This window comes from Rhinolophus sinicus, chromosome 17 (assembly GCF_057876585.1).
Source record: "Rhinolophus sinicus isolate RSI-liver-muscle chromosome 17, RSI-T2T, whole genome shotgun sequence".
NCBI lineage: Eukaryota > Metazoa > Chordata > Mammalia > Chiroptera > Rhinolophidae > Rhinolophus > Rhinolophus sinicus.
This window is the reverse complement of record NC_142517.1, coordinates 48,792,218-48,808,462: the sequence shown is the minus strand read 5'-3', so window position 1 is coordinate 48,808,462 and position 16,245 is coordinate 48,792,218. Positions and strand designations below refer to the sequence as shown.

The window sequence follows — 16,245 nt, the reverse complement described above, 5'->3', positions numbered from 1 at the left end:
AAAAGATTGAATGCTTTCATTCTGAGTGGGAACAAGGTAATTGTGTCTGCTCTTACCATGTGCGCGCGCGCGTGTGTGTGTGTGTGTGTGTGTGTGTGTGTGTGTGTGTAAGACAAAGGACAGGAGGTACAGGAAGGCTCATTTTTAAAAGGAAGTTAGGGGGTAGCCAGTTAGCTCAGTTGGTTAGAGCGTGATACTGGAAGCACCAAGGTTACGGGTTCAATCCCCACATGGGCCACTGTGAGCTGCGTCCTCCTTAAAAATTAATTAATTAAAAAATAAAAGGAAGTTAGAATGTTGAAGTAGAAGAAGAGGCATCTTAAGCTCTTTACGGAGGATTGACGTATTTATAAAAGCATTGACTACTTCATCTGACATCTTTTAGAGTACTCCATTTTCTTGCAGGTGGAGAGAGAAAGATGAGGCAAAGTTTGTTTTGATCTTGAAGAATAGAAAAATTAAGGTATTTTACATTTTAGTGACTGTGAATTAGGTTTAAGTTTTCAATAACTTGTACATATCTCTATCCTACTATGGTAGAGCCTTCAGTAAACAGCACTCTCAGAGGTTGCGCTGAAGAAAGTTTTAACACTGCAGAATATAAATAACTGGAATTGGTAGAGCCCTTATTAAAGTCTATACAGGTGACAGCATATTTGAGCACTTTATATATTATATGTCCGTGACAGTTACATTCCTTGGTTCTCTGAGAGTGGCTTTTGAGCCATTGACTATATCAGCAAAAGCTGCTCTTACCACTCTTATTCAACAAAAGGCTGGAAGTTCTAGCCAGCGGAATAAAGCAAGAAAAGGAGGAGAAGGGAGCACACAGAGTGGGAAGGAAAAAAACAAAACTGTTCCTGTTTGCAGATGACGTGATTGTGTGCATAGAAAATCCCAAGGAATCTATAATAAAACCTGCTAGACCTAAGAAGTGAGTTCAGTAAGACTGTAGGATATAAGATAAACATACAAAAATCAATTATACTTCTGCATGCTATTAATGAACATGTGGACACCAAACAACTGCACTCCTGGGCGTTTCTCCCACAGAAATGAAGACTAATATTCACACAGAAACCTGTACACAAAGGATTATAGCAGCTTTATTTGTAATAGCCCCAAAATGGAAACAGCTCAGATGCCCTTTAATGAGTGAGCGGTAATCAAACTGTGGTACATCCACACAGTGGAATACAATTCAGCAATAGAAGACAACAAACTATTGATAGGTACGGCAACCTAGATGAATCACCAGAGAATTACACTGAATTTAAAAAGTCAATTCCAAAAGGGTTACATACTACATAATTCCATTTATATAGCATTCTTGAAATGATAAAATTATAGAAATGGAGAACAATTCGTGGTTGCCAGAGCCTAAGGATGGGGTGGGGGCGGGAGAGAAGTGAGTATGGCCATAAAAGAGCAAAATGAGGGATATGTGTGGTGATGGAGATGTCCTGTATCTTCACTATCCTGGTTTTGAAGGTCAATATTCTGCTTATGTAGTTATACCACAGTTCTGCAAGACACTGCCCTTAGGGAAAATCGAGTTGAGGATACAATAGGATTTCTCTGTATTGTTTCTTACAGCTGAATGTTAATCTTATCCCAAAATTTAAGAATTTAATTTAAAAAAAAGGATACACATAGTCCTCAAGTCTGCCCCTAATTGTTCGTAACTCACTAAGTAGGGCTAAACCCTACAAATGAACATTTTCAATTTGGCTTCTTAAAGAAACAAAGCCTTTATCAATTTTGAACATTTAAAACATGACATTAGTTAAAGCCAAATCTATTTCCATATTTTAAGCCTTCTCTTCTAGAATCTGATTAAGAAGAGACCAGCTAGACCGACCAGTGGATAACCCTCGGGGCAATCTCCTAGATGCCTGAAAAGGAGCTTGTGGGATCAGCAGCTCTCCATCTCCCCAGTGGCAAGGGGTAAACTTGAACTGAATTTCCCACAGGATCTGCAGTGAGCGCTCGGCAGCTGACATTGCCAGGACTAATATACACCACTCTGAGCAGCTGGTGCCCAAACTCAGATAATCCATTTGGAAGGCTCCTCACATGAGAGCCCTAAAAGAAAGGAAAATGGAAAAGCAAAACCCTCAATCCATCCAGCGAGACCTGGTCTACACATGCTCTGTATGGGACGTTGAGAGATCAAGGGCCTGTGTGCAAATTTCAAGCCCTTCTGCCCTTAAGTTCAGCCCATGCTGTGTGCTGCCTGCTGCTCTTTGCCTCGAGTCTTTCAACACCAACATAATGAGCTACACCTGCTTTAAGAATACTCAGTCTCAAAAGCTTGCAGGATGCCCGAGAAATGGCTGAAGTTTTGGTCTTCAGAACTTAAAAAAAAAAAAAAGTAAATATTTTTCTAATCTATTCTCCAGTGCACAGCCCCATAATTGGCCAAAGATTGTTTTTCTTGTTAAATATTAATGTATATTTAAGACATTCAAGAAAGCAATGTGGATATGTGCATAGAACACTGAGCTGACAGAAAACCTAAATTTAGGCCTCTCAATTGTTTGAGTGACTGAATAAATCATTTTATCGCATCATGACTATTTTACCATCTGCCAACTGAAGGTATAATCTCTGGCTTTCCCTATTTTATAGGGATGATATGAAAAGAAATGAGACAGCAGATGCTTTCTGGAGTAACGGCATTAACTCTCATAATTTATATTGTAAAAGTCAATCAGGCATTGAAAACTGAATCGTTTAAAAATGATTCAAAATTTTAGCAAAGTCTAGAATATATATAGCAAAACAGATAAACATTCCTAAAGATAGAAAGATATATAGATAGACAGACAGACAGAAAGCTAGGCAGCAGTTATTAGTATTCAAACACCATTAGCAGCTATACAGATATCTCGCTGTATGTGTATGTGTGTGTATGTATATTTTTTTCCTTTATTTTTTTTCAGGATGATAACAAAATAATTTAGGAAAGACCTGACTCCCCAAAAGCAGCATTTTAAGCAAGCCTCAGGGATAAGAAGGTGTGCTGGGCACCAACAGTTTTCCCTTCCCGAAATCATCTCAGGGAAGCACGAGTTAGACACGGAAAGCCTCACTCTGGGTTCAGCTTTTGGTCTCTATTCACTCTTCCGGCGTGAACTCTTAATACAAAAACAGCTGCCAACAGCTGCCACAATAGCGTTGAATGAGCTGCTTCTCATGGAAATGGAAATGAAGCTGGAAGGAGAGCTTGGTAACAATCACGGTAAGGCTTCATTTTTAAAATCTTTTAAAATTATATTATTTTTCAAATCCTTGTAGCTCGACTCATATTAATAAAAGTCCTCCTGTTTATTTATTCATAAAGAAACAAACATGAGTGTAGAAAGATAAAATAACCCAAAATACGTGAAACTACTTTTCAGGTGATTTTGAAGCAAATGGTCCACAGACAATATCCTGAGAAACACTAATACAGAAATAAAAGATAAGAGTATTGTGAAGAATTCTAACATTTATTGGTTACGTAGAAGAGCAGGAAGAATGAACAAAGAAAGTCAATAAGCAGTGAGAGAGAGAGAAAAAAGCTGGAATGTATGATACCAGAGAAGCCAAATGTTCCAGGAAGTCATTAACTGTGTTGAATGCTATAGAGGATCAGTAAGATGAGGAATAAAAGGGTCCACAGAATGTAGAGACAAGGAATGAGAAGGAGGTGAGGAAATGCAGACAACTCTTATAATATGTTTGGCTCTGTAAAGAATCTGCAAACAGGAAACGTAAGGCTATTGGGTATGTAGGGGAAAGAAAGGATGTGTTTGCTGTTGGACTTTGTTTTGGAACGGGAAAGGCTTGGCCAGAAGAAAAAGTGATGTTCACGAGGTATGAGACAAAGAACACTTTATCTCCTTTTAATTCTACTAGTTATTATACAAGTAAATTATAATTATAGGTTCAAATCTCTCCTTAGACAAATAAAAGCCACAGACTTCAAACACATCAAAAGATCCAAAAGTTATTTTCTACAGTTAAGACAGGACAAAATATCGAATTATCTTTAGAGGGAAGTAAAAATACTGAATGGATTATATATTCTGACTCTTAAGGAAAAGGTGAGGTGAGGGGCCCCTCCTCAAAGGTAAAGATTAAAATTGAGGCAGCAGGCATGAGTGCCACCTGCTGGTAAAACACAAATTCTCAGTACTGTGACTAAGAAACCAGTCTTCCCTGGTTTAGAGGTTATCTGGTTCTAAAGACAGTTTCTTGATAGTGATGCAGAATCTCAGATCTTCCCACCCAGCAAAGAAAGTCTTTTAAAAACATTTTGGGTCTGTTTGTTAGCCTCTCTTCATCTCAATACATTCAAGAGTAGGAGGTGCATAAATCCAAAAGCTGTTACATCAGCACTACGTCATTTTAAACTGAAATACACCTTCTCGTAATTTCTACCCACTTATACTAGCCTGCCTTCTGCAGCCATACAGTAAATCCCTATATGATAAGAGCCCTTCATTAGCTGAAGACAAGCCATGTCTCCACTTATTTTCTCCTCAGATGAAACAACCCCAGTATTTGTTTCTAACTGTTGTTTTTAAAACTTCCCACCATCCAAGTTCTAAAGACAGTTTCTTGATAGTGATGCAGAATCAAGACACAGCTTAGTCTGTCAACAATCTACAAAATACCTTAGAGATTGTATTTCCAACAGTTCGCCCAGGGGTTTCCTTACTTTTCTTTATCTAGGCCTTAACACACTATTGGCTCATACTAAGCTTGTGGTCAACTAAAATCCTGTCTAGCCAGATTGTCCCAATTCAGTACTCACGCAATTTAATTATTAATATCTGAATCTAATGAAGTCTTGATTTTTATCCTTGTTACATTTCATCTCATAACTATTTTGATTGCACTTTTTGTCACGACCATTTTGGACCCTGATTCTAGGTGCCATCTAAATTCGACAAGCCACTCAATAAATCTTCATCCAAATCAAAAATAAAAACATGGATATAAAAGAGCCCTAACACGTAATTAATACTAAGCCAGCAAAGAATACTCTTTGGGTAGGGATGTTTATCTAGCAGCAAATCTATTTACTAATCTATTTCAGCCATGAGGATAATGGAAAATTTAGACAAATGCTTTAATGAAATCAAGATGTTCTATAATAGGCATTCCATGAATATACTATTCGCATATTTCTTTCAAAAGGGCAATTTATGAGTTTAACATGGGCATTTTTACGTGAACTCATAAAAAATGTTCACAAACTACTTTGGGGTTATCAGCGGATAGTTCCTGAACGCCACTCTTCTTTTTAAAATATTACACTTTTAGAGTCAAACTATAATTATTTTATAATTACATATCTAAGGTTAAACACTTAAAACTGTAGATTTGCATCCAATTGGGTATGTATTTCACTCAACCTAATAGGCTGAAAATCACCTTTTCCAAAAGAAAATAGTCCTCCTGAGTGAAATCAATCGTGTCTCCTCCGCTTGGGCAGCCATGCTAATTTGAAAATTTGAAATTTGAAAATTGATCCAAAGGTACTTACAAATTATTAACAATGATTCAGATTGTTCAAACAGTATCCTGGGTTACAATTCAAAATCTTGACATCTGAACAATCATAATGTCACATATGCTGAGCTTCAGCTATTTTCTTAAATATATTTATCCGGACTTTTCCATGTTAAAGACATGGAAACTGTGCTCATGAAAATGGAAGCAAAATAACAACTGTTGTTCTATAACAGAGTGCAGCAGTCCAGATGTGGACCCTGAAGCCCAACTGCCTGGATTCTAACTCCAGCTCTATCATTTACTAGCTATGTCACCTGAAACGGGTTATTGAACCGCTCTGTGCCTCAGTCTCATTTATAAAGGGGAATATCAGTGCCTACCTTACAGAGTCATAAGAATCAAATGAGTTAGTATGTTTAAAGAGTTTGTAACAGTGCCTGCCACACAATAAACATTAAACAGTTTAGATGTTTGTTCTAATTATCATTCTTGAGCCCCTATTAATAGCACCCCTTCTCATCCATCTTTTTCTTGTACTTGTCTGAAAACAATAGTATAATTCAATGGTTAGTTAAGAGCTGGATTTTGAAGTCAGAAAGACCTGGATTTGAGTCCTTACCAGCAACATTACCTTGGGAAGTCACTTAACTATTATTTTCTCAGTCTAAATTTCCTCATCTCTAAAATGGGGATTGAAACAGTATCTACTTTATTGGGTTGTTGTGAGAATAAAAACGAATGTCACACCCTTTATATAGTACTTGGCATGTAGTATATACTCAGTGTGTCTTTATCAAAATCCCTTTTGTGTACCCCTTAGTATTTTAGTAGGCAAATCTGGATCGTACTAGTCTCCTTTCTGACAGTCTTATAGGTTCATGACGTTTTTGGCATATATCTTTGGTTATCTGCCTCTCTCCATCTTTTGTAGCTGGTCTGTGTTTTGTAGACTGATACTTCTCCCAACATTCATCCCTATTTCCTTTCTCTTTGGATTGTTTGTGGTTATGTCAAAACGTAAGCATTTCCTATATGTTTTTTGGAGCCCATAATATTGACATTGTGCCCATATTTTTTTCCTGAAATATTTGCTCTATAAAATATAGAATTTATGTTGAATGTATTTTTCATCATTATTACAATCTTTTTCCCTCAAGAGTCCATCCCTTCTACTTCACCAATCAATGATAAAAAGTAAATCCAGAATAATGGTTCCCACTATTGTTTCCTTTACCTTCTATGAGACTAAATTATTAAAAATTTAAAAATCTTATCAGATACTCTTTTAGCAGAATGAAACTTCTCACAGGGATCTAGGTGGTTAAAGAATACATAATACTACAGTTTCACTGTAAATTTTATAATTTGTATTAGAAACCATCACCTACATTCTCTGTCATGCTGAGATTCTTTCATATTTTTCCATCAAAACATCACTTTTATTCTTTTATTCTTTTATAGCTCTCTACAATATTCTCCACACGGTGGCTTCTATCTTACACACACACACACACACACACACACACACACACACACACACACAGTAGCCCCTTCTACCATTCCCTATTAAATGTTTCTTTTCAACAAAGTATACCTTCAGATGGCCAGAGTTCTTTCATGAATATCACCCCTACAACCTCTTAATAACAGATAGTCTCCTGTTAAAATATTGTTTTCTTTACTATATATACTTCATTGCATACGAAAGTGTTTATGTACAAGGTGTACTGTTCCCAAAGAGTTTTGTTCTCAAACGCTTTCTTTCTACCTATGTTTTCCTCCTATATTATCTATTTTTATAATTTTATCTGGGTTTATCTTCTTTACTGATAAATTTAATAAACCTCCAAACAGTAAATAAAATTTACTCTGCCAGAAGCCCACTACTGTGGCATTAAAGAGTACAATTCAGTAAACCAAATCCTCCTCTGATATCCGCCAAATGTTACTTGCTGTTTCTATCCTTATCTTCCGAAGGTAAGAGCATCAAATGGAGATAGGAAAAGATACGAACCTGGGGCCTGCTCTTGAATGTCAAAACCCCTAGATTCTTCTAAATATTTCTGCCAACATACATTAAGAAAAATTATCTTGACTAGACTGCAAACTTTAAGATAGCAGGACCATGTATATTTTACTCACTATTGCCCAGTACCTAGTATATATCAGACCACGAGTTGCAGACATTGGCCCGTGAGCCAATCCTGCCCACAGCCTGTTTCTGAATTGCTCACAGCTAAAAGTAGTTTTTACATTTTTTAAGGGGTTTTTTGTTGTTTTTTTAAATAAGAATATGTGACAGAGATCATATGTGCTCTAAATTTTCGGATCTGGCCCTTCTTAGAAAATGTTTGCTGACTCTTGTATTATATCCTCAAATATTTGCTGAAAGAGGTGGTAGAGGGAGGGAACGCAGCTCTAGGAATGGGGAAGGGGAAACAGAGATTTGCAACAAAAATAATTGGAGATCACTACAAACAGTAAAACTGGAATAAAAACTGTACAGGCCCTAAATCATTCCTTGACTTCAGTTTTCACTGAATTCCAAGAGAAACTAAAGATATTTCACTAGCATATTTTAGAGATTTTTTTTGTAACTGATCTGTTCTTGAGTCACAGGAGCTCCTAGCAGAACTAAATTTAAATCTTGGTAGCTCACCTCTCCTCCAACCAGCCTAGTTAACATAAATGTTAGTCATTAGCAAGGTTTCAGCCACTGCAAGGTGTCAATTCACAGGTATGTACCCATAGCCTTTCCTTCCACACAGCACTGAGTAGCTCTGCACTAGCACTTCACATTTTATTCATCTGTTTCCATGTGACCTGCTACTTCAAAATTTAATCCTTTAGAATGCTCTACCAGCCCTGAAATAAAGCTTTGAATACTGGAAATTATTTAACCAAACCATGAAAGTTTCATTCTCAAGTAAAATGAAAGAGTAGTGTTAGACCTATTCATAGCAATGGCTCTTAGAAGCACATGAAAAGGCGTACCTGAAAATGCTGCTCCATCACTTGGATTTTCCCCTGGTCTGGGCACTTTTTCAGAGCTCGATCTGCATAATGGAATAGGATTTCTACCATCTGAAAGGAAAATAGCCTTGTATAGAAAGTGACCTACATCTCTAAAGTTTTTCAATACTTCATATATATAATCCTCCAAAATAATACAAAATCAGGCTTTGTTATTAAAAATATAATTAAAAATTTTAGTGGTTTTATTTCCCATATTTTAAAACCCCAGCCTAATTTCTTTCAGCATCAGGGCTAGTATTAATTTGGTAATCTTTCCTAAAAATGTCTCTAGGTTCTAGGGCTTAGTAGCATCTATGTTGTTCAGGAAATGAAACATTGAAGTTAAGCTCTTCAGGAACCCTCTGTCGTAGGTATTTTACTAACGTCCCTAAAGAACAGATGGATCACAGAACCCTAAATATTTTAGCAGATACTGAGAAAATCATTCACGAGTCTAAAGGGTGACCAATTTCTATTCATTTTCTAAACGTTTATACTAATTTAGACTATAATTTTTACTAAGACACTTGCACAATAGACTAGGAAAACCAAGCCACTATTAAATAGCATTAATCATATTAATCATGTTAATACTAATTAATAATAAAAAATCAGCCCTCTCTGCTACCTCAGGCAACACATCTGCTTACGTATCATTTCTCATGATTACCAGTTTATAAAAAAAACAAATGTCAACTTTCTATGGGCTATAATGAGGTTCAGAAATAATCCAGATCACGGGTTTCCTCCTTCCTGCTATAAACAATAAAATAGTCTTTTGGCTATTTTAATACTTTATCATCTTCATAAGAGAGTGAGCAAGAAAAAAAGAAAAGGTGATAAAAAGAAATTTAAAAATTTAACAATTCAAGATGACCCCAGGGAATTATAATCTGACTTGTTTTTTTATACACTGCCTCCTTGACTGTAGCCATTTACCTAATCATGCCCAAAGACTATTAGCAAATATCGAAAGCAAATCTGTACTGTACTCTAGAAAGACCCTATTAAAATACTCACTCGATCTGCAACCACAGCCTTTCGCTTACTGGCATCCCCTGATAATCCTGCAGAGAAGCAAAATCCAACATAAAAACAAAGTTAATCCACATCTTCAGGAGTGAAATTGTCCTAGTCTTCTATTTATAACCTATGCTAACAATAGATATATAATTATAACAATCCTTAGGTATCAAAATGTTGGCTAACATGCCATAATAGAAACATCTGACATCTACTGAACCAGATAGCAGATCAATGCACTTCCCTTTCATTCTTATGCAATGAAAGAATTTTAAAAGTTACATTTAAAATTCTTTATCCTGTATTTATCATTAATCTTTTTCACTGAAATCTGTCAGGTCTGATAACATCTTGTTTATAAACTAGATGAACACTAAGCTAAAAAGCATTCTAGGAGTGATTAGTAAGATTCATTCTCTGCTCTAGAAAAACAGTCTACTACACGTGAATTCTGTTAACTTACCTACTACTGCTTTTGCTTTTCCCTCATGGAAAGACCATGCAAGAGCCAAGGCTTCTGTAAGACAATCTTGTTTCAGAAGATGATCCACTCTCTAAAATGAATAAATAAGAGAAGCTAGACCCCTTTGTCTGACCAATCACAAGTCAGAATTCCTATTCTACCAAATATCTTTCCAGACATTGTTGTTTAGAAGCTACAATTATTCTAATAACCATGTGAATATCTGATTTCCAAGAAAAATAATTTCTTAAAGCACTAGACAGTACAGTAACTGTATAGGCTAGTGTACCATACTGTACTATACTGGAAGTCATAAGGCCTAGACATGAAGAGGAAACAACTAGAATGTCACTGTAACAGAAACAGCTAGTTGTTCATCACAACATCCTTTCACTCGCTCCTCCTTAGCAACAAATCCCAAGTTTATCTGAGACAGCAATACACCAGCTAAAGGACATTTCGAAGACTCCCTTGTAGCCACTTGGGGTCATGTGACTAAGTCTAGCCAATGGTAAGTAAGTGGAAGTGTTGTTTGGTATCTGGGATGTCACCTTAAAAGGCAGGAGGCAGCCCTTCTCTTCTCTTTCCTCCTTCCTGGAATGTGGCCTTAGGAGTTGGAGCTCCAGCACCCATACTGAAATATAAAATGACCTTGACACTAGAATCCACGCACAAGGGTGGTGGAGCGGGATAGTATGCTAAAGACCATGGGCTGCCAAACTAGCTACCTACAGACTGCTTTTACATGAGAGAAATCTTGTTGAAGCCACTGTTATTTTGAATTTTCTGATACATAATATGCTGCCAAATCTAATACTAATTTATAGTCAAGTTGTACCAATCAAGTGCAAAACAGTTACAATGGTTTTGATGCACACTTCTGAAATTAAAAAGCACAAATTCAAATAATCTTTTTCTGCAAAGTCAAAACATAACTATTAAGAAGCTATCAACTCAATAGCTCTGATATATGAAATTACTCTGCACTCACCTCTCTCCAGTTCCTCAGCATCATCACATGAACAGACTGGAAAACAAAGAGAAGGAAATTAAAATAATCACCTTTAACAAACTTGTTTGGGAGACACATATGCCCCAGTCCCACATCTCACTTTATATCTCTTTAAGTAAAAACTTTTCACAATATAGTTAGAAGGATTTACTAAAGGGTCTTCAAGGGCCCACATTAAAGAGTAAATCAAACAAATATTTAAACATTAATAAGTCCACAGTCTAAGAAGGAGTTAAATCCATGGACAAGGAACAAGGAACGTCCAATCTCCCTGTACTGGCTTGGGAATATTTGAATTTTCTTAAGAAAGAAATATTTCTGCATGTTAAGTTAAAAGAAAAAGCACAGGAACAAATTGCTATACAAAAAGTTCCTATTTCAGTGATTCTATTCTAAATCAAATGCATTTTAATATATCCTAAACTTAACGAAGCTAAAGACATCTTAATTACATGACAAATGTACATGATAAGGTATCTTCCTAGTCATGAAAACATAAATGTGAAGGCAGATTATGAAAGTATATCCCTGAATCAAGAAAATAAGCATCCTATTAGAATCAAAATGAAAGTAAAAGTACGTCTAAAAGTGAGAAAATAAATTAATTAGCTAAAAATCATGCCTATCTACCCCCTAAAAGTTTTATGATCAATATTCACTTTGTAATGCACTACACTCTTTACCAGCAACCTCCTGTAGCCCCAACTATCCTGACACAAACAAATGCAAGTCACAGAAAGGAAGAGCTTACTTTGGTCCCCAAATAAAAGATCTGACCACCGTAGCTACTGATGGATTGATAACAAGCCTTCTCTCCAACCAAAGCCTGTAAAAATAAATAAATAAATAAATAAATAAATAAATAAATAAATAAATAAATAAATAAATAAATATTACATGAATTAGAAGTCTCATCAAGTTTTGAAGAATGTCAATTACAGAGACAACATTTTAGGTCAACATGGTTCCATCCCATAGTGAGTGGGGAAAAGAATGTCAATCAAGTGCCAGTCTGTCAAGTGGAAGCGGCAGAAAAGACAAAGTGCAAAAAGTAATTCTCTGCTTACACAGGGTCTTTTTATTTTTCAGAAGGCAGAAAATGGAGGAACATGCCAACTTCCAAATCTAAAGGAAAACAGTTGCAACCTTCCCATTATTGGATGAAAGGTAGGCACTGCTTCTGGCAAAGAACAGGGCTGACTGAAAAGGGTACCTCTAAGTTCTTTGAAATAAATGTCAACAAAAAACACAAGAAGAAACAGGAAGACAAAGCAGCATAGTATATGGGAGCCAGCATAGCCCAGCAAAATAGAAAACAAAACCTACTGTCTGATAAATCTGGGTTTCAAACTTTGGCTCTGTCACTTACTAGGTATGACCTTAAATAAGTTTCAGACTTCCGACACTGTTTTCACATCTTTGAAAACCATGCACAGTTTCTATGAGGCTTACATGCATTCATATTTATAAATATCCCAAAATATGTAAGTGGTCAATAACAGGTAACTATGATAATTTTTCTATTATGGAAAATTAAAAACATATACAAGGGAAGAGAAAATAAAATAATGAACTCCATGCATTCATTAACCAGCTTCATCAATTGTTAACTTATCTCCAATCTTGTCTCATCATAGTCCCACAGTATAATTTTGAGATGAATCTCAGATTTTGAGTATTTCACTTATAAAAATTCAATATACGCATACAAAATCAGTCCTCTTTAACATAACCACAGTTTCATTAACATACTTTAAAAAATTAACAATCATTCCTTAATATCAAATACCCTACCAGTGTTTGGATTTCAAATTGTCTCATGAATGTCAAATGTTGATGTTTTTGTTGTATGCTTTGTTTGTTTGTTTTTTCTACATTTCACTTGTCTGAATCAAGATCTATACACAAAGCAACATGCTGGAGCTGGCTGGTAGGTCTCTTAAGTTTCTTTTAATCTATAGGTTTTGCCGCCCCCTCTCTCAGTCCCTTATTTTCCATGAAGTTTATTTATTGAAGAAGCTGGAACACTTATTCCATAGAGTTTCCTATCTGGATTTTGCTAACTGCATCCCCAAGAAATCTTTTAACATGTTCCTCTGTCCTCTATATTTTCTCAGAAGTTTGCTCAGAATCAGGAGTTTTGGTTTTGGGTAATACTTCTTTAAGTATGATGTTACCTATAGGATTCTGGTAGATGCCCTTGATTATTAAGTTGGAGAAGTTCCTTTCTGTTCCTAGTTTGCTAAGAATTTTATCAGGACTGGATGTTGAATTTTGTCAAATGCTTTTCCTTTATCTTTTGAGATACTACGTTTTTTTCTTTTATCAGTAACTAATATGGAAATACATTGATTTTTTTAATGTTAAAGCAGCCTTGCATGCCTCGGATAAACATTTGATCATTATTACTCTTTTTATACATAGCTGGTTTCTATTTGCTAATATATTATGAATTTTTGCTCCTATACTTAGGAGGACATTGGTCTGTAGTGTTCTTTATTGTAATGTCTTTGTCTGGTTTTATTACTAGACATAAGCTAATCTCACACAAAAAGTTATGTGCTCCCTTTTCTTCTATTTTTAAAAAGATTTTTATGTAAAATTGGTGTTATTTTTTTCCTTAAATATGACAGACTTCACTAGTGAAGCTATCTGGGCCTGCAGTTTCTTTGTATGAAATTTATTTACTGAATTGATGAACAGCCACTTAGACTTTCCATTTCTTCTTGAGTCAGCTTTGGTAATTTGTGTCTTCCAAAGAATTTTTATAGTTCATCTAAATTTTTGAATTTACTGGCATAAAGTTATTCATATTATCTTTGTAATATATATAGGCTCTATAGTGATATTACTATATATCACAGATATAGTGATATTACTGCTCTCACTCCTGGTATTAGTAACTGTGCCGTTACCCATTTTTCCTTGATTAGTCTTACTAGAGGTTTATCGATTTTATTTACCTTTTAAAGAACCAGTCCTTACTTTAATTTTCTCTACTGTTTGTCCATTTTCTATTGAAGCAATTTGTGTTCATCTTTATTATTTCTTTCTTCAATCTACTTTATTTTGCTCTTCTTTTTCTATTTCTTTAATTAAGATAGAAGCTTAGCTCATTTATTTGAGTTCTTTCTTCCTTTCTAATGTAACTATTTAATGCTATAAATTACCCTCAAAAACTGATTTAATTGTAGACCAGAGATTTTGATATGTTGTAATTTCATTTAGTTCAAAATATATTCTAATTTGCTTTGAGATTTTTTCCTTGACTCATGGGTTAGTTATAAAAATGTTATTTAATCTCCAAATATGAGTTTTCTCCAGATTTACCCTAATGTTCCTTCAACAATTTCTTGAAGCTTGTTTTACAACTTAGCATATAATCTATATTGGTGAATGCCACATGTGCACTTGAAAAAAATTTGTACTTTGCTTTTGTTGGGTGGAATATTCTATAAATGTCAGTTAGGTCAAGTTAGTCCATAGTGTTTTTTAAAGTCCTCTATACTTTTAATGATTTTCTGTCTACTAATCCTAATAATTACTGAGAGAGGAGTTTTGAAATTTCCAAACAATAATTGCGAATTTGTCTCTTTCTCCTTTTAGTTTTGTTAGTTTTTGCTTCATATATTTTGAAGGTCAGTTATTGGGTGCTTAACTTTAAATTGTTATGTCTTCTCAATGAATCAACCCCATTTTATCAATTTGAAATTTCTCTTTATCTCTAACAATATTTCCTACATGAAATCTACTTAGTCTGATATTAATATAGCCATTCTTATGATTAGTGTTTGCATACCTCTTTCCATCTTCTTACTTTTAATTTATGTCTTTATGTTTAATGCGAGTTTTTTGTAGACAATCTTGCTTTTTTATCCAGTCTGACAATCTCTGCATTTTAATTAAAATGTTTAGAGTATTTCCATTTCCTGTATTTATTGATATGGTTAGGTTTAGGTTTATTATCTTATTGTTTTCTACTTTTACTATCTCTTTTTTTATGTTTCATTGCATTTAATATTTTTAAAGTATTTTGTCACTACTATTGATTTATTAGTTACACTTTTTCTTCTGTGACTGCTCTCGTATTTACAATATGCAACTTTACCTTATTTCAATCTACATTTAAACAATATTATACTATTAGATGTATAATGTTAGACCCTTACAATGATACACTTTCGTCCCCCACTCCCTGACACTATTACTATTTTTGTCATGCTGTTACTTCCACCTATCATAAATATTACATTATTTTTCTTTTAAACAGTCAACTGATTTTGTTAACAGTATTGAGGTATAATTTATATACCATAAAATTCACTCATTAAGTGTACAATTCAATAGATTTTTTAGTAAACACCAAAATCCAATTTCAGAACATTTCCATCACTCCACAATGATCCCTTTGACCCATTTCCACTCAACCCTATTTCCACTCCTAGTCCCAGGTAACCACTAATCTATTTCTGTCTCTATAAACTTGCTTTTTCTGGACATGTCATACAAATAGAATCAAACAATATGCTGTCTTTCCATATGGCTTCTTTCACTTCACATAGTATTTTTGAGGTTCATCCATATTGTAGTTATGTTTCAATAGCTCATCCTTTTCTAAATTGCAGAATACTATTCTATTATACAGCTAAGCCACATTTTGTTTATCCATTTACCAGATGGTGAACATTTGGATTGTTTTCACTTTTTGGCTATAATGAATAAAGTTGCTATGAGCATTTGTGTACAAATGTGTGTGTGGACATGCTTTCATTTCTCTTGGGTGGATACCTAAGAGTAGATTTGCTTGATCATGTGGAATTTCTATGTTTAATAGTTTGAGAAACTGACAAAACGTTTTCCACAGCGACTATACCATCTTCCACCAGCAATGTATGACAAGTCCAGTTTTGCCACATCCTCACCAACACTTGTTATTGTGTCTTTTTTTTTTTCAATTTTTCAATTACAGTTTACATACAATATTATATTAGTTTCAGATGTACAACATAGTAATCAGACATTTATATAGTACCTTATAAATGATCACCTCAGTAAGTGCCTCTATGACACCATACACAGTTATTACAATGTAATTGGCTTATCCCATTTCCTATGCTGTACTTTACATCCCTGTGACTATTATTGTAACTGACGATTTGTACTTCTTAATCCCTTTCATCTTTTTCCATCTGGTGGGCATGAAGTGGTATCTCACCTTGGTTTT

The 16,245-nt window shown here is 34.9% G+C and overlaps 1 protein-coding gene across 4 annotated transcripts in view; it reads right to left on the bottom strand.

Moving 5' to 3' along the window:
• VPS8 (VPS8 subunit of CORVET complex) overlaps nt 1-16,245 on the bottom strand; it is a 233,582-nt gene that overhangs the window by 160,642 nt on the left and 56,695 nt on the right. For all 4 annotated transcript variants that reach the window (XM_019735832.3, XM_074328957.2, XM_074328952.2 and 1 more), the window contains exons 16-20: nt 11,773-11,847; nt 11,001-11,036; nt 10,010-10,100; nt 9,544-9,590; nt 8,503-8,592 (exon numbers count right to left, since the gene is read on the bottom strand). In XM_019735832.3, the coding sequence (XP_019591391.3) occupies nt 8,503-8,592; nt 9,544-9,590; nt 10,010-10,100; nt 11,001-11,036; nt 11,773-11,847 (339 nt within the window). The remainder of the gene's footprint in view (nt 1-8,502; nt 8,593-9,543; nt 9,591-10,009; nt 10,101-11,000; nt 11,037-11,772; nt 11,848-16,245) is intronic.